The sequence below is a fragment of the Aspergillus brasiliensis genome (assembly GCF_001889945.1).
Source record: "Aspergillus brasiliensis CBS 101740 unplaced genomic scaffold ASPBRscaffold_7, whole genome shotgun sequence".
In the NCBI taxonomy this organism is placed as follows: Eukaryota; Fungi; Ascomycota; class Eurotiomycetes; order Eurotiales; family Aspergillaceae; genus Aspergillus; species Aspergillus brasiliensis.
In genome coordinates this window covers 1,907,085-1,926,972 of record NW_027137448.1, presented here as the reverse complement: position 1 = coordinate 1,926,972, position 19,888 = coordinate 1,907,085, and the positions used below count along the sequence as shown (strand labels likewise).

Sequence of the window (19,888 nt, the reverse complement as noted above, 5' to 3'; positions counted from 1 at the left end):
TAAATATTATAATATATACCCACTTAGAAGGAAATTAACTATAAATAAAAATATTATAAATAAGTGCTAGTCTTCTATTTCTAAAAAAAATCTTTTATATAGTTAAATAGTTTTAAAATTGACTGAATTAAGTAGGGTTGAATGATCATGTATTTAGGAGATTAATGTGGTGAGGGTTGCCGGCAGCTCGTTGTCCTGGTGGTTCGTTGTCTAATTATGTTAGGAGATCTTGCAATATTATTGGGTTAGCAGAATTCGAATGTCCACTGATAATGCTAACGATCTTTACCAGACAAATCGTACTTCGAGATATACGTAGTAGATAGATCATTTATCATTTAGCTATCCATTGCATTAATGCAGTGGATGATTCCTTACCTACTTTACCAGACTTGTATCCCGTCAAGTAGAAAGTGACGATGACAATACGGGCCTTTATGCTCTGTTTCGGTACCCTGCATGGAGCCACACTTTCTGTGGGCCCTCGATGTATCCATTAACCAATAAAAGTACTCTATACAGGTGAACACAGTACTTCTTTGGTACATCATTGAATTACAAGTCTATGAGGTCATAAGAGCTCCATATAACAATAGAACTCCAATCACATGCTACTTGCAATGCATTCTTAACACCCAATTGCAATGATACAACTGGTACGCATCATATATAAAACCTGGGCCCACCACCAGTTGTAGTGATTTCTTGTCTCATCATCCATGCGCAATCGCAATATCACTAGTCCCCCAACAGTAACAACATTCTGACGTTCCAAGATCCCCATCCGATAAACGAATCGCTGACTATTCCATGTAACCGTGAGCTGCTAAGTATGTATCCGAATTATAATGGGCAAACCCCGGTCACTTTACGTTAACTTTCCATCATAGTACACAGACACAATTTATCGATTAGAGACAAGGTTCTCATCGAGCGAGGTATGTATCTTAATTAGTTGCTGGGTTTGTTGATGATCCACTAACTATGTGCCTAGTTTCCTTGACCGAAAAGAGGCAGAGACTCCAAACATATGAAAAGTAAGCATTCTCGACTCGCCCGCCTACTGTTATTAAGAGCTATGTTGGTACGAATGTTCCTGGACGCACACCACAAAGTCATGCTTGGTTGGAATTCGCACTCAATAGTTGAATACATAGTGACACGGTCTCACAAAACCAACGATCCAGATCATTCAGCATTGAATGAAGCGGGAAAGCTTTCCCAGGAGAGTCTTCCCCGCTATTTTGCCAAGTCAGGACCAGTGGATGCTGATCCCCGGAAGACAAAGAAAGATGGAGGTGGAAAACGAAACTGGTTAGTTTAAGCAGTCTTTGGCGTCTCCATCGTGAGCCATGGGAACATCCAGTGACCCTCCTTCAGGGGCCGCTCTGGCGATGAAGTGCATGACTATGGCTACAATTTCACAAACATAAGACGCCACTCAAACAGTAGCGCTCAGGGCATTGCAGACTTCAAGACAAAGTTCGAAGCCGTTGAACCAGAACCAGTCTTCGAAGAGAATGTGCATGGGCCCGATGCTCTTCCTCTGGATGACGATATGGTAAGGAAAGTTGATAGCATCAACAGTGATAACACTGAAGGTAGTGAAGTTCTTCCGAACAAACAAGTCATAACTGTATGGGGTGAGGCGGCCAGGGTTTAGTATGAGAATCGTTCAAAAGCGATCCTACTGAGACAGGAAGACCAGCAAGAGCTTGATACCAAAGGTGACTTCGACTTTCAGGTTATGAATGATCCGTGCTAGAAATCACGGTTATTTGACTGTACTGTGCGATTCAAGTGCATGCTTGAATTCAAGAGACCCTTAAATATGAATAAGTAGATGCTGCAGACTCGCCCTGAACTATAGGAGGTCAAATATCAGACGGTTGTATTGCTAGAAGACACTGAAAACATGTAGAGCGCCAGGAAAGAAATTACTAAAGGTACATATGGAAGGGCGGAGTAGAAGAAGGGCATCTTTGCAAACATTTAGTCCATTTCTAGCATGTTGGCACTAGTAACAAACTTAGATGTGCTGAAAGTTGTTCTAAAGTTTTAGAGCCAACTCAGCTGTGCTTTTTCGGTTGACGATTCTTCCGTCTCATCGTGCGGGTTGCTATCATTCCCATCGTCGGCAGAAACCCCAGAAGGCTCTTGACGTGTGGCCCTGGCTGAGTCAAAGAGGTTCTTGAACCAAAAATCAAGCTTTCCTTTTTCGATCTGCTGATGTAGGATTTCGTTTTCCCTGGCAAGGTCACGAGAGATTCGGACACGCCGCTCAGGCGGAAAGCGTGTTGTTATTAGATCAGCGTCAGACTCGCTTAGCAACACGTCGTGTGGGCTGTTAGGGACGTATATAGAAGGGTAGTTGTAATCTTCATCAAGGCCTGTAAACAGCGTTAGTAAGGCGCTCGAAAACATTCTCTACTAGTCGTTTTCATACCGTCCTTGAGGCACCAACAAAGCGTACGGGAGAGTGTAGTGACATAGAGGAAAGTCTCGGTGTCCATTCCCAATTCCTCAGCTGCCTGTTCCATTCTTTCCCAGTCGTTATCTATCATGCATCTTCTCCACACCAATTTCTGTAGTGCTGCATGATATTGTGGATCTCGCTGGTCGTAAGAGAGTCGGACGATCCGCAAAGCTAGGTAGAATTGTTTCCCCACGATTTCATCCTGACCTTGCTCCAAGGCCTGGGATAGGTATATTTGCGTTAGCAGGTCGACTGATTCATCCGGATTAAGGACTTGTCGAGTGACGATCTTAGCCAGAGCCTCGCTAAATATTTCATGCAACGAAGGTCTATCCGCGGCTTTTGGGTTGCGAAATTGTTCGATCGCGATATCAATCTCCGCTTTCTGATCAATTGCACTGTGTAACGCGGGCGCGACGTAGGCGAATATGACTTCTTGAACAGCATCGACCTCCGCAAAATCTTCCAAGCGTCTGACGTTCTTGCGAACGACTAGACTATCTGGCATTCGAGACTCCTCCCAGACTGCAAGATTTGCAAGCTTTGCTAGAGATAACTCAACACGATGGCTCCATAGATCAGATTCGTGCTTCGTGGCAAGCTTCTCCAAGGCTCGGGCAGCGCCTTCATAGTCATTCTCGCCGATCACATCGTTGATCCAACCCAGCCGCAGATAAGCCGGATGTTTACGTAGAAACCGAGTCACGAAGGGCTGAAACTTCTTCATCGCGAAGAGTATCCCAGATTGCCCCATGGAGATCTGTCGAGAGAAGAAGGAATCGGCCCATGATTCGCCGAATTTCTCGAAGTAAAAGGAGATTTTTTGACTAAGCCGCTCAGATGCGTTCTCGTCAGCATCTGCATTCTTGTCTGGCGAATCTTGAGGTGTCACGAGACTCTTGGTTTGGTCCTGAAGTTCGATTATGAGTTCCACGAGCGCCCCCATGTCTCGGAACTGTTCGGCAAGCATAATGGCATCGTCTAGGTGTCCTATTCCGGCCAACTTGAATAGCTGCCATTTCCGTTGTTTGATGTGAGCTTGTTTAGTCGCAATGCTCTCGTCGATGGATTTCTGATTCTCTTGGGCCGAAAGCCACCGGACTCGTTCACAGTGCATGAGCCCTAATATCTGAAGCTGCCTGGAGCTATTTTTGGCGATCCTTCTCACAGTCTGCGTTTCAGGTAGCTCAACGCCGACCGTTGTTTTTTGGATCCAAGCCCTGCAGCTGTCAAGCTCCAGATCCAGCAGATGTCCAAATTCGATGTAACAATAGCGCTGAGATGTCCAAAACTCCGAAAGACCCGTGTAGTCAGTCGTCAAAACGCCGTTCTCCAGATAGCCGTCGCCTATACCATACCGATTAGAATTCTCGTCTCGGTAACGAAACGCTGTCTCCAGAACTGCTAGGGACAAGTCACTAGCTTCGAGTAGCTGCTCTGACATCCTGCGTCCCTGTTTTGCAGAGCTTCCCTTTTGAGGCTTGATGGTATTAAAGATCCACGGCACGATATGTTCCATCTGAAAGGTATCATATAGAAACCAATGGCGCACTGGATCACAATCACCGGTCTGCTCTTTGATTTTCGTTTTGAACTTCTCGCTCATTGATCCAATTATGTGCGCCAGCAGTGTTGAATTTTTGCTCGCGCATTGCCTGGCTTCGTCTTCCAATCTCCACATGGCTCTTTGAGCAGCCAGTTTCTCCGCACTCCAAAGTAATTCCCACCAAACTTCCCGGCGAATGGTTTCATTCTGCTGTGTCAGCAAGAGGGCGAGGTCGTCGAGTGCCTTTGCTCGAAGTTTCAAATTCTGATCCACAGAAATCCCAGTCGACGGAATGAAATTCGACGCAGACCGCATTAGTTCCTGGCATATCTCTAATGCAGCATCCTCGGTCTCATTAATTGGGAATCCTATCCCATCATCACCTGCAAGATTCAGTGGGTTCTTTGTCATTGTGCCATAGAATATAGCTTGTTCAATTTTATGCTTCGCAGTGATGTGGCCATTATCAACGTTGGTGTTTGTTTTTCCGCCCGGCAAAGCTGCGATACGAATGATGCCAAAATCTCGAACCATCAGTAGACATGCGGGTAATGAGCCTTCACCACTTTGATTTTCACATCCGCTTCCTAAGATCTCGTAGCTCTCCCCAGAACGCAAAGGAATGATATCTTTGAATGCTCGCTCTTGCTGAGTTTTGGAAACCGCATCCGGGACAGTAGAAAGGTGTTCTGAAATGGCCAATGATAGCAACACAATTGACTGCCCAACAACAATGAAAGCGGTATGCCCGGGACTTGGTACGAACAACCTGACTCGCGGAAGGTCGAGCTGGGTGCGTAGTCCATGAAAATTTATTGCATTAGTAGACAAGATTTGGACTTCGTTAGAAAACCGCATTTGGACGACAAACATGTTTCGAAAGATGCCAGGGGCGGAATCTGAGACTGAAGCCACAACCGCTGTTACCAGCGAGGAATTGGGCCCGTCATAATGATGTGTGCTTTTAAAGTCGGCCAACACAAAATCTAGGACCTTTAACCTATAGTCATCGGGTTGATCCACGATAAGAGGTCCAAGTGCTTCACACAAAGGACCATATACATCAAATTGATGCTTGAGCATGCTTCCGTTGTTCCAGTGGGTATCCCAAACTTCGAAGAGAGCTGGAGACGTAGCAATTACGACATCTCGTTGTCCACGCTGATGGGATTCGCCCGCTCGAACTGAAGCAATCTCTTTTCTGTAGAAACCACCTCCAAGAGCGTTTCTCAAGCTTCCCAGTAGGCCGGGTCTACCGCCACTTGAGGGGTTTCTCAGAAAAGAAACAGTCACTGATGGTTTTCCTTGACAATCTCTGATGGTTATATGAGCGACCCTCCCAGTGGAAAATATAACAATGACACCAGAAGGCTCGCTATTTATCACGTCTGTAGCATGCTCGCCCGAGAGTAAACCAGGAATACAGCCTTGGATTCCAGAATGCTTCTGCCTTGAGAAAGCTAAGGTTGCAGCACTTGATATGGTTTCCCAATATATGATTTTACCGGTATAAGGCATGACCACCATCAACCCCGGAACCCCGCCTGCAACGGTAGATAGGAGCAACCCAAGGGGAGCAATGTTACCGGACTCTTTGCAGGACTCTGGTATTGCAAGCGTAAAAACATCTGCGGGGGAAGGTGATGGAGCTGTGTTCGAATATGCCCAGACGATGGCATGCGACTTTGTTAAAGCTAAAGCATATCCATGACTGGTTCCAAATGAGCCCCTAAAAGGTCCTGCATGTCGGTGTTATTATAGGCGGGACAGCGAAGGCGTCAGCAGTACTCACCATTTTGTAGACCAAGCACTTGGTCTGGCAAAGTGGGTAGTTGGGTGACGGTATAGAACTCTGTTTTAGACTATGCATAAACCTACGTCAGATGGCTGGTCCAAGGACTTTGTAGACTGGACAGTGCCCGAGAACCACTTACAAGCACCACTGTTCCTTCACCTTCATCCTCGCGCTTCTCGGGTCTTTTGACAGCTCTTATAGGAATGTTTCTGTGGAAGTGAGCATTTTCTGAAATTGTGACACCCTCGTCAGATAAGGTTGACGGCTGGCGTTCCTGAAAGTCGAGCTTGGCATGATCGTTGTTCAGAGTTTGAGAGGTTAGTTCATTGTCTTTTTGACGGAGATTAGATCTTTGCCTCTTCGCATTAGGAGGCTTGGGTGATTCGTCTGAGTTCGTACGCTGACGCCTCCGGGGGTTGCGCTGAGAAGCTGCGGATGATAGCGCCTTGGGTACAAACATTTTTTAGGACCTGGCACGAGCTAAACGTGTACCAAAAAGACACTTTGTAGATTCTTGATCTCAGAAGCGCGCATCTGACATGAAATCATAACACGCCTCTGTCGTGGATGGAGAATGATATGAATTTTTTAATGTAAACAATATATTTTTAAATAGCCAGCATGATAGGTATGGAGGTTTAATTCACTCCGAAGGCGGTCAGCAGTTCTGATAGGAATCCAGACATCCATACGGAGTACTCAATAGATACTTGCAGAGTTAGTTTTGCTAAACAGCATGGCGCTTACCCTAAATAGTAAGGTAAACATGCTCCAGACCCTTGGATACTGTAGTACTAGTAACTGTTTTGTACATGGCATATTAATAGAATATATCCTGGTATTATATAAGCATTATAACTTATTGGGCTTTTTTGTACTGCAACCTGTGTTATTGAGTACCAGTAATTCAAAGCCAGTAAATACACAGTTACCTCTGTCACCGTAAAGCCAGCAGTCAACCGCCCCAGATCCCAAGTGTTACTACAGAACCCACCCACCACCGACACCACCTATGACCGTTCGTACCCAATATCACGTGACCAATAAGAGCCCATTTCCTCGTGCTACGGCAATTATCGCTGCACTTGCAGTTGAGAGCAGCGTGAACATCATCTGTAAGGACCATTATCGTTTACCGATGGCTTCTGAAGGCTATGTACTGCGATAACAGCAAGGGCATCTATCTTCCTAAGGCCTACGGAAAATGCTTGCGTTATCATCAAAATCAAGACAAGCCTTTGGCATAAAAGCACACCGATACCATGCACATTGTCGTACCCAGCTAAACCCTAGTTTCCAACGAGACTATGCCAGCCTTCTTCCCACAGAGATGGGCTTGCGCACTGCTCTCTTCTTTCCTGGTTCGCATACCCTGTATCTCGAACTCGCCTTTGTTCTGACGCCTTCACCGTGCAGGTCATGGTGTACAGCGTGTGGGAATGGCAAGCTCTTGGGTTGAGAGGTTCCCCAAAATATCCAGCAGATTCCTAGACGAAATGGATTCGAACTTAGGGTTCAAACTGTCTCAAATCATTTCCGAAGGACCAAATGCGGAGCTCGATAAGACCGAAAATTGTCAGCCGGCTATAATGGCAACCTCAATACTAATACTTCGAATACTCGAAGAGGAGTTCGGCTTCATGACGAGCTCACGAGTGGATGCTACTCTCGGACATAGTTTGGGCGAGTTCTCGGCGCTTGTTGCCGGAGGTTATTTTGATTTCAGCGACGCATTGAAGTTGGTCAGGAGGCGTGCAGAGATAATGGCCAAGTGCACGCGAGATGCTACCAAGAGATCAGGGGATGAATTCGGCATGATAGCACTTGTCTGTGAGCCCGACCATATGAGTGAATTGCTTTCTACCATCTACGATTTCATTGGACTTGGCCCTCCAAGTCTGAAAGATGATTCGAGCCAATGGTATGAGGCCTTTCAACAAGTGATGGTGGCAAATATCAATTCGAGGAATCAAATTGTACTGAGCGGTAACATTGCAAAAATAAGGTCTCTGCTCATCCAGCTTCGTCAATTCGGAGGACACGATCCCCGTGCGGTGAGACTGAGATGTGAAAGTCCGTTTCACAGTGCCATTATGATACCCGCAGCCAACTACATGAAAAGTGCCCTTGAACATATGAATATCAATTTCCCAGCACGAATCCCATGCATCTCCAACGTTTCGGGCCTGCCCTTCAGTTCCAAGGAAGAACTCAAGTTTTTGTTATCACAGCAATGTGTCGATACGGTAAAATGGTGGGATAGTATCCGATACCTAGATCAGACGCATGCAGTAACACGCTGGATTGGAATCGGACCTGGGAAAGTCGGTAGAAACTTGGTTGGGAAAGAGGTCGGTAAGGTTATGGTGGACGGCGGCGGTGTTTGGTCTATTTCTAACCCCCTGGAGATTGAAAATGTCCTTTCTGCGTTGGACAAGACTGAGCGTGCCACTCTACATCATGGAAATGAATGACTCGCGCGAAATACTTCGCCTCAGATGCTTCGTTTCCCCTATACTTCCATCCCATGGTGACCAAATAGGTCGAATCGTCTTGACTCCTCAATTCTCTTATCAAATTTCGAAAACTCCTCGTAGTACACATTTGAAAGTCAAAAGGGAGGGCCATGTCTTCGGTGAGCTTTCGACAATGCATACAGAAGTATGAGCCGAGGCAACTCTTCCTTTTTGCATTACATCTATGAGTTTCTTCTTGTCAGCGCCTCTCTTCCTGCCTCTACGGTTCTGAGCAGATACGTTCAGTTTTCGGTGAGAAGAAGTATTTTACATATACACATGCCCATATAAAGCATTGTGTAGACATTAGATGTTATCAACTCAGACTTTGCGATTGCTAGGTATCTCCTACAAGTGCCGGTGGTCCACAAGAAGTATCGTCATCCTGGGCCAGATGCTGTACGTTAGAGAACGATATGCTTTAAACGGCACGTGTTACACCCATGATTATTGGAGAACATCAAAGGTGTGTGTCATCAGTATATAAGTGATCCTCGATCCTCGAAGATAGACCGGTTGGTTGTCTGCCACATAGCGTGATCTCATGGTTCTTAGAGGGGGGCTACAGTCGGAAGCCACGAGTTTCCAATCCGATTGACCTCGCTAATGAACCTCCGATCTGTAATCTGCGAATTGCACGTTGACACGGCTTTCGCTGTGGCCGTATGGTCGTCCGGTCGATAAAACGGATTCTGTAGCAACTGCACATATGCGGTTTGGAGAGCCCGGAAAACCTGTAGAGCGGACACCATTAGTATCTGAAGTCTAATATCTTGTGGACTGTTCAACACGTAGAACTCCGGTTACAGGATGAAAACACAAAAACGTACTGCTTTTAGGTCAGATTCCCTCAATCCCAACTTAGTGGAGTTTTTCAGGTCTTCATCACTGATGGGCTGCCCGATCAAGTCAACTATAACTAAAAATTTGACCCCGGTGGTCGAAAGCCAGCCATATGCTGCGAGTCTCTCGTCCACAGCTTGCAAAAGACCAAGATCTTGGTCAATTGACGTCTGTTTGCGGCGTATTTCAAAAATATCAAGGCAGGAATTCAATATAAATGAGAACTCAATAGTGGACTCCAGATAAGGAGGGAACAGCGACACGTGAAGTGGATTATCCTAATTCCAACATTAAGATTGGAGCAGCAGATGAAGGATGTGAAGACTCACAGCTTTCCCAATGACGCCGATACAGGCGATCTTAGGTAAAGCCATTGCGCTAGGTCAGTTATGGCCTGTCGCTGAATTCTATGCCACTGAATTCAGATAAGAACCATCAAATTCATTGTTTTTGACACTCAATGTCTCCTGACTTCTATGTGTCGGAGAAGAGAGTGGTAGTCCAGTTGCGAACCTAGGCGCTGCGCCAGTTATGCCAGTGATACCTAATCCACCCATGAACACCCCATAGTTAACTAGTTAGAAACTAGTTCTCTAACGTAATCAACAAGCGGATCAGTCACATGAACGAGGCTACGAGGCTTCGGGCCACCTCTTTAGATCTCCCTCACTGGCAGAAAAGATATATTTCTAGATCCATACGCCTGAGCCATTACTCAAATCCAGGACCTACAATTCTTCACAGTAAAAGCAGAAGTGCAGTATAGTCATTCAAGCTTTGATTTCTCCAAACAATCATATGTCTAGGATACACATTTTTACTATTATAGAATTCATTTCTATTCGTACTCTCGAATAGTCACATTACGAGACATCTTCATGTTAACTATCTACAGAGTACGCATATTTGGGAAGTTAAGTTAGTCCTATGCACTTTGCAGCTGGTCCACTTGTGGATTCCATTATCTGTTGACTCATTACACGGTAATTTACCTTAAATAATTTTATGAAAACTGTTCATTCAAGGCCATTGCCAAGAACTCAAGACTTGCTGATTGATTCGATCCTGTCCTGTACTATGATATCGACCTGTAAAAGAGCCAAGATGGGCAATCTACCTCCTACTCAAATACATCCATTGGACGGAGTAGAAAGACGGCACTTTCTATACGGCCCAGACTGCCAGGACACCTTTCGATCGTGTGGAACTACGGTGTTTCGATTACGGGATGCTCTTTACCTACATCCATCTATACTTTGCTCCACGGAGCAATGACTAGTAGATTCATGTGCTGTCCAGATAAGGGATTCGAATACCGAGCTTTGATGACTTCAGCCAATGAAGCTCTTCAGAATCTAACTTACACTAGCACATTGTTAACCGGTTGCCCGATGCTCACGTGTTAATACGGTATTATACGAACAGAACTGCAAGACACTAAATTCAACGAGCTGAATCATGTTTTGTTACGGTAACTTACGGAAATTGCGTTCCATTAGTACCAATAGTGCAGAATGATACTCTTAATTTGAGGCTCGACTATCCTGATATTGTCTTGCCACCATTGACAGACTGGACAACAAGCCTCCACTCCTTTGATAGTTCATACAGGTTGTGCACGCAGAGCTTTTTTTTTGCATTTCAGTGCACCTTTATATTGGGAGCGATACAGCCATGCTACCTCTCACCGGTCGCGCCATTCCAGGCGCCATCCCAAGCGCTCTTCGTGGTATGTGTTATCCAATTGTTACTACTAAGTTGCTAAAGCCAGGCAGTGCGACCGCGTATCATATCTTGCCATATCCCAATCCAGCCAGTTTCATGTCTTTCGACCTCTTCAGTCAAGTCGGCAACAGCAATCGAACAGCGGGGACAGTCTGGTCAAGCGCTCACTGCTTCTGGAAAGGTGCGGAAAGAGGTGCCCTTACCGAGCCAGGAGAAAAAGGAGGGTGCTATGCAATATGTCCTGTTCGTAATCTGAGACGCATAATATGGCTATCATTTGTACTAATTTATCTATAGTACCACGCTTGACCAAGTCGCTAATTGGGCACGCCAAAGTTCTCTGTGGCCCATGACCTTCGGCCTCGCCTGTTGTGCAGTTGAGATGATGCATCTTTCGACCCCCAGATATGACCAGGATCGTCTAGGAATCATTTTCAGAGCATCGCCGCGGCAATCGGATGTGATGATTGTAGCAGGCACACTGACAAATAAGATGGCTCCCGCTCTCAGACAAGTGTATGACCAAATGCCTGATCCTCGTTGGGTCGTCAGCATGGGAAGTTGTGCAAATGGTGGTGGTTATTACCATTACAGTTATTCTGTTGTTCGCGGATGCGATAGAATCGTACCCGTGGATGTCTATGTTCCCGGATGTCAGTATACCCTTCACCATCTCTGCAACGACATCGGCTAACAGGAACAACTTTAAGGTCCACCAACCTCCGAAGCATTGATGTACGGAATCTTTCAACTTCAAAAGAAGATGAGGCACACGAGGATCACCCGCATGTGGTATCGCCGTTAAGCTCAAGTTGGAATTTACTTCCTCCCCATTTTTAAGGGTTGGAAGGGATGGGTTCGGGCGTAGACCTTATAACAAGTCTCACCCTCAAAATTTAACGTGTGCTCTTGTGGATTACCGAACCCTACCTTCGCACAATTGATGGGGGGAGGGGTAAAAGGAGGTACAGGCTCAACTTTAAACAGCATACCAGGTGTGTCATGTTCATGGTTGAGTGAAGAAATCTGGCCAACATGTATTGTATGCGATAACTGCAAGCCCCTTTCCTAGGTATATTAGAACGCGGTTAGGGACTTGGCTGCAAATCAACACTGATATTTCTATGCGCTGTTGTACAGATCACTACTCAAATTCCTCACATCTAGACTGCAGTCTGACGTTGTATTAACAATGCTGTAACTGATTCGAAGCAGTGCCACTGCTTGGCTTATGCATAGTGTGCTACTAAATGCTAGGGTGCTGCTTCGATTTCTTCTTGAATATACTAGGAGACTGCAGGTCCAGGGCCATACCATGACAAGCCACTCCCAGCACTAGTAGGGATGCGGATTTTTGGTATGCTCACAAATAAAAGAAGTTGGATCATCAGCGACAGTGGAGGTGGAAGACAGTATTTATAGCCGTGGTATCTTTCTGTGAGGCTCATGTTCATATAGAGTATGCCGCATACCAGCCTTGTAAGCGATCGATATCGGTGGCATATCTACAATTAGAGGGAACATAATATTACCGGCTTTACTTGCTTTGGCAGGGTTTTTTTTTTATTTGAATTATGTCTTGCGAACAGTGTCTTCTATGCATGTTTTAGGTTATTGTACGTGGAAGAGCTTGTAAGCATACTCTCTAAAGGGTACTCCTTACTAATTTGAAGATACCATAACAACGATAGAGAACGCCAAATCTATCATTGGGAGACAGTTTATATAATATGTATGAGTATATACGGCTTGTATGCCCAGACCAATCTCTTATACGAGATGATCTGCCATGCAACACAGCATCCATCACAAAAAGCCCTTTCTAAGGAGACGGCCAAAGGATATGGCCATGGCCCGAGCTTGCCTTCCTTCCACTGTCCCCACTTTATGAACCAAACTAACTGATTATCTTAGGTTCCCTTTCATTTTCATCCATTTTTTTTTTCTAACTCCCTCGAGTTACGGCTTGCGCAAACCATTATTTGAAGTGTCCACCACTAGCTCAAATAATCAGGTTATTCTTTCTTAACACCACTGATCACATATACCATCTCAAACCACTTGTTCTTCCAATCTCACATTCCATTTCTTATTCTTTGATACAGCCGTCTCATGTCAGGCGTGTACCGCGCCATGAAGAACCTCGCTCCCGATCGCTCCGAAGCTCTTACTGAAATCCAAACTCATGATGAACCGATTCTTTCATTCAAATCGACATTGACGACTCCTTGGATTTTCCTCCAACCCACGGCTGAGTTGCAAACTACTATCACGGGCTCTGTGAAATACTATCTAGATTCGTTGGCTTCCTCGGTTGGCGATTCTCAATGTGCACGCCAACGCAGGCATAGAAAGCGTAAAAGATCCGAAGTCGAGGAAATTCCTACAAACCAGGCTCTGCAGCTCAAGCAACTTTATATCGACGGCTTTACTTCTGACCAGATATGGCAACAAGCCCTGAGAATTCTTGATTCTTCTGGCGGTGAGGTCGAACGGGATCTTGCTTGGTGGTCTGCAGTGTCCAAGCCATACGAGCCGCCACTGACCCCGACTTATGATGTGGCTCTTGGTGACGCCGAATTAGAGGGCAGCCACCTTGACTCTCAGTCAGAGGCCGATCTCACCGGATCGAGTATCGATGATGACGACCTTAGTTCACTGCACGCACACTCTCAAACCTTCTACAATGAATCGGACGTCGAAGAAGACATCGAAAAAGTATCCGACAATATTTCCGGCAGCGATATCGACGAAGGTGAACAAGAAACGTATGTGGAGGATGCTTTCGGCTTAAATGATGGCTTCTTCTCGATAGATGATTTCAACAAGCAATCGGAACTACTTGAAAAACAAGATGTTAGTGGCGGTCCGGACAACGATTCTGAGAATGAAGATGATGAAATTGATTGGCACGCAAACCCTCTCGATTCGGCAAGGTCAATGTCTTTACCAAAGAGAGACAAGCCACAGGAGAACTTTGACGGGAATGGAGACGGGGATATTACTGACAGTGAAGAGGAGGGACCGACATTTGGTGATGCAGGCCTTGAGGACTACTCTGATATGGACGAGGATGATGTCTACGCCGCAAATTCGGGAGGTGAAGGTTGGGTGAATACCAGCGACATAAAGTATTCTGACTTTTTCGCGCCACCTCCACGTAAAGTTACACGCAAAAAGACACGCTCCCTTCCCAAAACTCAGCCTGATAATACTATTACCAGCGACGACGTTGATCGTGCCATGGCTGATGTTCGGCGTGATCTCTTTGAAGATGAACCTTCCGGTGAGGATAGCGACGAACATGAATTAGCGGGAGGATCTCAGAACAATTATTCTAGTCACGAGAAGCAGCGTGCTCGCATTGCTGATGAGATTCGCCGCTTGGAGGCTGCCAATGTTGCCAAGAAGGATTGGATGCTCGCTGGTGAAGCAAGGGCTGTCGAAAGGCCTGTGAACTCACTTATTGAGGAAGACCTGGATTTCGAAAGGATCGGAAAACCCGTGCCAGTCGTCACGGCAGAATTGTCAGAGGATATCGAAGAGCTCGTCAAGCGTCGGATCCTTGCCAAACAGTTTGACGAAGTAATACGTCGGCGCCCTGGTGTTTCCGACGCACAGAGCGCACGGGGACCTCGTCCTGAACTGGAAGACACCAAACCCCAGCAGAGCCTTGCTGAATTATATGAGGCTGACCATCTTCGTGCTACCGATCCAAATTTCGTTGATCCTAAAAATCAAAAGTTGATCCGCGAGCATGCTACTGTGACAAGCTTATGGAAAGACATCAGCTCTCAATTAGACACGCTCTCAAACTGGCATTACAAACCTAAGGCACCGCAGGCAAGCATCAATGTTGTTACCGATGTGGCAACCATTACTATGGAGGATGCTCAGCCGACAGCTAGCAACTCTGTTAATGCGACGGCAACTCTTGCGCCCCAGGAGATCTACGCACCTGGCGACGATAACAAAGTTGCTGGTGAAATGATTTTAAAGAATGGAACGGCAATTGCCAAAGAGGAAATGACCCGAGAACAAAAGGCTAGGTTTAGGCGAGAGCACAAAAAGCAAATTGCTAGTACCGCAAAATCTCAGAAGACAGGGAAAGCGGCTGAGAATCGCCAGCTCATGTCGGACTTGAAGAAGGGTGGGGTCAAATTGATTGGAAAGCAAGGCGAAGTGACAAATATCAATGGCGGCAAAATCAAAGAGAGCGTGAAGGAAGGTGGCCATGTTCTCAAGCTTTAGAGTTCAGTGCGATTACAGATTGGATATATTTGTCAAAGAAGAGCGGATTTCGATACATCCGCATGTGTCACTTCCTGGTAGTTTGTTCTATAGCTAGACTTTCAAGACACCCCTCTTGTCAGACTTCGAACGTATCTGGTAGAGAAAGATGTTCTCCCGCCGGTATGTCTCCGCATCAGGGTCATCCCGGATTTCGGCCACATCAAACATCTTCCTTGCATGTTTCATGAAACGAAGGTCTGCCCTTCTACGCCTCTTAAAGCAGAAATAGCAGACGGACTCTGGCCCAAGAAGATCGTTCAGAGTCGAGATTAGGAGCGGGAAGGCGGGCTCAAAGTAGACACAGTCAGCGGCGAGGATAATTTCTGGATGCTTTGGAATGCAGTCTGGAAGGGGATCTCCCCAATTTAGTAGTGTAGGTTCGACTGTAGAAGAAAGATTGTTGAGCTTGATATTCGTTCTCATCAGGGGCAACATGGGAGCTTGATCCGTAATATAAATACGTGGCGTCTCAGGGTGACATCTGCGTGCAAGCGCAAGGCCAACAAGACCGCCGCCGGCCCCAAGTTCAACTCTAACCAACGATTAGCAGAGGTCAAGTACCCGCATATCAGGCACAAGCAGAGCGGGTGGAAAGTGCAGACACAACTGGGTTATAGGGCAACGGACATTGTTTTACCGATAAAGTTAGAGTGATGTTGGCGTAGCAAGTACTTCGACAGGACCATCCCCGCTGGCCATAGCTGGCCTCCACACCCTTCCTTTAGATCTTCCTGGAGGACTAGAGGATTCGATAACATCCCGTCAAAAGAGATGGTGCTTTGGCTGGCGGGCTTGTGATCCCTAACCGGGATCAACGATTCATCGAAGTCTAGCGAATCACTCATGTCGATTGCAGCTGGCATTGAACCGGGATCTTTCCATTAAGTATGATAGTCTGTTACAGCACACAGCGTTGACCTAACTTTCGATGCCGAATGGTAAAATGAAGCAACAACTTCGGGACTCTTGGATGTAAAACAGATGGAAGCACAATCAGTTTTGATGGAATTGTTCCTTTTCGGATCAAATTGGGAGGTACGGAATGGTTAGCTCTATTTCCACTCATTTTTTTTTCTTCCCGCCCTACTTGCCCCATCGGCTTTCTAATGTCTGGAATCCTCATTACCCAATTCAGTGCGGGTTGTCACACTTTCACAATGTAGACAGGGAAACGCCCACCATTGGAAAAGCTGAATTATAAGTCCGCTTTGCGCGACATAAATTGCCAAGGAACCTATATAACCGGTATCGAGGGCAGAAAAAAGGGCAATGAAGGGCAAGTGAGTAAAGTACCTAAGAGCTGGGTTGGGGGAGGGGACGAGAAAAAGGAGAGAAAGAAGTGGGAAACGAAGGACAGATCGATGTGAAGCAGACGCTCTTCAACAACACCGGGAATGTGATAACTTATTGACAGTATCGTCATCGTGTGGTAGTAAGCGGGATTGGATAATTATACAATGTAATAATAACGATATAGCGAGCTTAGAGCCTATGATCAATGACACGCATATATGGATGTGGAATATATCGTAAATTTTATTTCAGACAGATATCGTATCTCATATCGAAGGCATTAATGGAAACACCTGAAATGACACTTTCATTTAGTCGTACTTGAGTAACTATTAGCAGCCTATGCGAAGACGAATAAAGAGAGACTACGAGCCGGGCGAGCCGGGTAATTAACATGAGCATATGTTTTTCATGAAAACGTACAACAATGTGCACACATTCAAATTAGACTACATACTCCGGAGTAGAGTAGTTGTAAGTTGTAAGTGTCGCTAGGATAATAATGATTGTGGACACTATGACGACGTAACTATTGAAGTGCAAGCAGTAAAGATCTACTGCTAGGTGTACTGAACGATCCAGGGACTAGTATGATTGCGGCAACCCTACGCCAAGTACGTAATAATCCTGCACCCATTGAAAGTACTGTATGATGTCATGATAGAGCACTACCGTACAAAGTATGCTCGAGGCCGTCCTCCATCTTGCTGTGCTTCTCGTGTCTTTCGATCATAACGACGTCACTTCGTACCTCACCACGGTTTGACTATGGACTTGTCCGGTGACGGTACTTCGGGGTTGAAAAGGCCAACCTAGCCCAGCACCGTGCCATAAAACCAGGCTTGCTTGCTCGAAAAGAAAACTACTTCCTAGAACTAGATTCACTCAACTTCGACACGTCCTACTCAAAATACTTCGTTTCTCTAGTACATCCAAGCCCCTAACTGCCTTATCTCCAAAATGACGACCTTGAACTGTGAGTACTCGCCTGTCCTCGCAGTGCAAACGACGACCCTCCCCTCTAGGCCCAATTCATATATACTAACGTGATTGACCTAGACCTCCCCCCAGTCAAGCCCTCTGCAATTGCGGCAGGTGCTATCTTCACCCACACTGCGTCCCTGGGAATTCTTGCACCGGTATTTGGCGATACCTATCACCGTGCCCAAGCAGCCAATTCGAAGGAAGAGTTCCTCAAATCTAAAGAGGCTGCTGGTGCAGTAGCTGCCTGGGGTACCTCCCTGGTTGGAAGCTCTGTCCAAACATATGGAGTTGCAGCTTTGATCAACGCCACAGGTACTTTGAGCTACAAGGGCGCGGCTTACCTCGGTAGCTTGATTTTCATGGCCAGCGCAGCCCCCGGTGTATGTTCTCCCATCCCCTCGCTTTCTACCTCTATCTTGCAAGTTTATATATACTAATACTGTGTTACCTTTTGTTGTACAGGTTGTGAGCCAGGTTTTTGCCGAAAAGAGACCCCTCGACACTGTTGCCGTAGGTGCAGTCAGCAGGTTGTTTGAAACAGTGGGACTCAGTCTCTTCCTTACTTGGTGGGGTACCCGCACGAATCCATTCTCCAGCAGCTATTAAAGCTCCTACTGTTTTAATGCCAATCTTGGTAATATAATTGATCACATATTCGGCAACTAGCTTCTCAAGTCTGTATAAATGTAATCCTACTTAAGTCAAATACCGAGAATAGAGGCATGCGCCACACAACTATACCTTGACATATACACTTCAAATTCTATACAGGTTCCTCTCGAAGCTCTTCCCGTGTAATTTCGTAGTAGGGTCGCTAGTTTCATTGCCAGCGATTCTGGATGTGACACTCCCCCATTGCCCAGATACGCAACATAACGAACTAGAATTTACTCTACCGGGTATACCGAATATCCTCAACTTCTTTGATCGATGGTTTTGTCCAGTTCCTGAGATCGGTGTCCTGGCAGCAAAATATACCTTGCAGAATTTCGCCATTCCCAATCAATTTGCTGGTCTTTTTCTTCGCTTTCCCTAAGGATAACACGATGAAGGTTAATGGGGTACAACATGAACTATGTCTACAGTCCTTTACAAGTTTACAAAAAGACTTAACTACAATCATAGTAGATCAACATACACAAGCATAAGGACAGACCATCTAATAGTGAGAACCCGTAGTAAAGGAAAGTAAGTACAATTGCATTTATCTCAATAGTCCGCTCAATAGCCGCATTGAGAAGCTAGACGAAAGTGCGGCAAGGGTAGCTAATGAAAGGCGTTAGCTTAATGGAGAAAACAAGGGTTAGGCCACACATACACATCGGGGTAGCCATGGTCATGGCCGAGCTGATATTTACCCCCAGAAGGGTTCAAGTTGCATGGCAGCGGAGGCAAACCATTAGCGCCCAGAACTTCCTTGATTCCGTTCTTGTCCTTCTCAAACAGACCAGCAAGACCACGCTCCTCGGCCTGTTGCTTGACAGACACAAGTTGTTTCTCTCCTGCTTCGCCGATCTGGAGTACATCATCCTTGGGGGCAGCTTGACTGCCTACACTGAGAAGGCCAACAGCATCCGCTTGACTGACCGCACTGAGGCGGGGATAGTTCCTCCGAACATCACGTTTCCAGTAAGGGTTGTCAGCCAAATCACCGGCCGGAACAGTAACCGGATCATCGTAGGATAGAGGAGGAAGAGCTCCAGGGGTCGGTAGACGATACTGAGCGTTCAAGGGAACACCAGTGGAGCGAGTCGGGTCGACGGCAAGGAGGCGGCGAATGCGTTCCCATATCCCGGTGGACTGAACAGTATATTTCTAATACAGGATAAGTACCACATCCTATCCCGACATATCACAGAGCAGCCAATGGCTATGACCTACCTTATGAACGGCTATCACATTGGATGCGGACTTGGCCGCTTTCACGATGTCGCGAGCCATGATTTCTTCCCTGTCCAGATCACGTATTAATCCCCCGAATCGCACGTATAATAGGCGAATTTGCTATAGTGGGTGTTCATTTACCTTTAGAAATATATCAGAAGGGAATGAGAGACCTTACAAGGGTACGTCCTTCGCCGCGCGGTCTCAAACGGAACCAGGCCTGGCGGAATCGAGCCTCTACACACGGAACAACCTATTTTCCGACAGTCGCACTTGGCCGTTCATCCAATGTTATTATCGTGATTTCAATCGGAATCAAAGAGCTCTATATGCCCACAGAGAAAATATGAGAGCATGCATTTACAAATCACATGTCAGGAAAGACCAAGTTGCCTTTGTACGAATAGCTCACGTGTGAGAACGGGGCTATTATAGCCTATTACATTTTGGGCTGGAATATTCTGGGACATAGATTGCGATGATGATTCGAAACTGCATATAGTGCTCATGCCAGACAAAGCTTGTAGCAAATG

At 46.1% G+C, this 19,888-nt stretch overlaps 9 protein-coding genes across 9 annotated transcripts; 5 read left to right on the top strand and 4 right to left on the bottom strand.

Moving 5' to 3' along the window:
- Positions 1 to 642: 642 nt before the first annotated feature.
- ASPBRDRAFT_179983 (uncharacterized protein) lies at positions 643 to 1,663 on the top strand (the record flags this gene model as incomplete). The annotated part of the gene is made up of 4 exons (XM_067619914.1): positions 643 to 830; positions 891 to 938; positions 995 to 1,314; positions 1,381 to 1,663. Exons 3-4 carry the CDS (start codon positions 1,031 to 1,033, stop codon positions 1,661 to 1,663), a joined length of 567 nt encoding a protein of 188 aa, XP_067478752.1. The 5' UTR covers positions 643 to 830; positions 891 to 938; positions 995 to 1,030.
- Positions 1,664 to 2,058: 395 nt separating this feature from the next.
- ASPBRDRAFT_196990 (putative nuclear pore complex subunit Nup133) lies at positions 2,059 to 6,277 on the bottom strand (the record flags this gene model as incomplete). The annotated part of the gene is made up of 4 exons (XM_067621047.1): positions 2,059 to 2,390; positions 2,447 to 5,761; positions 5,815 to 5,884; positions 5,957 to 6,277. 4 exons carry the CDS (start codon positions 6,275 to 6,277, stop codon positions 2,059 to 2,061), a joined length of 4,038 nt encoding a protein of 1,345 aa, XP_067478751.1.
- Positions 6,278 to 7,021: 744 nt separating this feature from the next.
- Positions 7,022 to 8,291, top strand: ASPBRDRAFT_56089 (ACP S-malonyltransferase; the record flags this gene model as incomplete). The annotated part of the gene is made up of 2 exons (XM_067627488.1): positions 7,022 to 7,178; positions 7,234 to 8,291. The coding sequence occupies 2 exons, from the start codon at positions 7,022 to 7,024 to the stop codon at positions 8,289 to 8,291; spliced, it is 1,215 nt and encodes a 404-aa protein (XP_067478750.1).
- A 255-nt stretch (positions 8,292 to 8,546) lies between these two features.
- Positions 8,547 to 9,730, bottom strand: ASPBRDRAFT_44434 (uncharacterized protein). The gene is made up of 3 exons (XM_067625198.1): positions 9,506 to 9,730; positions 9,164 to 9,454; positions 8,547 to 9,067 (listed from the first exon to the last, which is right to left on the bottom strand). The coding sequence occupies exons 1-3, from the start codon at positions 9,548 to 9,550 to the stop codon at positions 8,885 to 8,887; spliced, it is 519 nt and encodes a 172-aa protein (XP_067478749.1). The 5' UTR covers positions 9,551 to 9,730; the 3' UTR covers positions 8,547 to 8,884.
- Positions 9,731 to 10,850: 1,120 nt separating this feature from the next.
- ASPBRDRAFT_127953 (NuoB/complex I 20 kDa subunit family protein) lies at positions 10,851 to 11,706 on the top strand (the record flags this gene model as incomplete). Its single annotated transcript, XM_067618013.1, has 4 exons — positions 10,851 to 10,905; positions 10,952 to 11,144; positions 11,199 to 11,554; positions 11,612 to 11,706. The coding sequence occupies 4 exons, from the start codon at positions 10,851 to 10,853 to the stop codon at positions 11,704 to 11,706; spliced, it is 699 nt and encodes a 232-aa protein (XP_067478748.1).
- Positions 11,707 to 13,013: 1,307 nt separating this feature from the next.
- ASPBRDRAFT_126697 (rRNA-processing protein MPP10) lies at positions 13,014 to 15,152 on the top strand (the record flags this gene model as incomplete). The annotated part of the gene is made up of 1 exon (XM_067617890.1): positions 13,014 to 15,152. The coding sequence occupies one exon, from the start codon at positions 13,014 to 13,016 to the stop codon at positions 15,150 to 15,152; it is 2,139 nt and encodes a 712-aa protein (XP_067478747.1).
- A 93-nt stretch (positions 15,153 to 15,245) lies between these two features.
- On the bottom strand, positions 15,246 to 16,039 carry ASPBRDRAFT_127613 (uncharacterized protein; the record flags this gene model as incomplete). The annotated part of the gene is made up of 2 exons (XM_067617990.1): positions 15,246 to 15,726; positions 15,822 to 16,039. 2 exons carry the CDS (start codon positions 16,037 to 16,039, stop codon positions 15,246 to 15,248), a joined length of 699 nt encoding a protein of 232 aa, XP_067478746.1.
- Positions 16,040 to 17,142: 1,103 nt separating this feature from the next.
- On the top strand, positions 17,143 to 18,218 carry ASPBRDRAFT_44431 (DUF1761 domain-containing protein). Its single transcript, XM_067625197.1, has 3 exons — positions 17,143 to 17,463; positions 17,547 to 17,851; positions 17,934 to 18,218. The coding sequence occupies exons 1-3, from the start codon at positions 17,448 to 17,450 to the stop codon at positions 18,075 to 18,077; spliced, it is 465 nt and encodes a 154-aa protein (XP_067478745.1). The 5' UTR covers positions 17,143 to 17,447; the 3' UTR covers positions 18,078 to 18,218.
- A 494-nt stretch (positions 18,219 to 18,712) lies between these two features.
- On the bottom strand, positions 18,713 to 19,412 carry ASPBRDRAFT_56083 (putative NADH-ubiquinone oxidoreductase 21 kDa subunit; the record flags this gene model as incomplete). Its single annotated transcript, XM_067627486.1, has 3 exons — positions 18,713 to 18,737; positions 18,790 to 19,286; positions 19,353 to 19,412. 3 exons carry the CDS (start codon positions 19,410 to 19,412, stop codon positions 18,713 to 18,715), a joined length of 582 nt encoding a protein of 193 aa, XP_067478744.1.
- Positions 19,413 to 19,888: the final 476 nt, after the last annotated feature.

Bases quoted from the DNA above. Each gene is read 5' to 3' on its own strand.
- ASPBRDRAFT_44431 (XM_067625197.1), top strand. The intron at 17,852-17,933 runs GTATGTTCTCCC...TTTGTTGTACAG, and splicing joins TGGCCAGCGCAGCCCCCGGT to GTTGTGAGCCAGGTTTTTGC.
- ASPBRDRAFT_44434 (XM_067625198.1), bottom strand. From the start codon at position 9,550: ATGGCTTTACCTAAGATCGCCTGTATCGGCGTCATTGGGAAAGCT. The intron at 9,455-9,505 runs GTGAGTCTTCAC...TGTTGGAATTAG, and splicing joins TCGGCGTCATTGGGAAAGCT to GATAATCCACTTCACGTGTC. The intron at 9,068-9,163 runs GTACGTTTTTGT...TCCGCTCTACAG, and splicing joins GGGAATCTGACCTAAAAGCA to GTTTTCCGGGCTCTCCAAAC.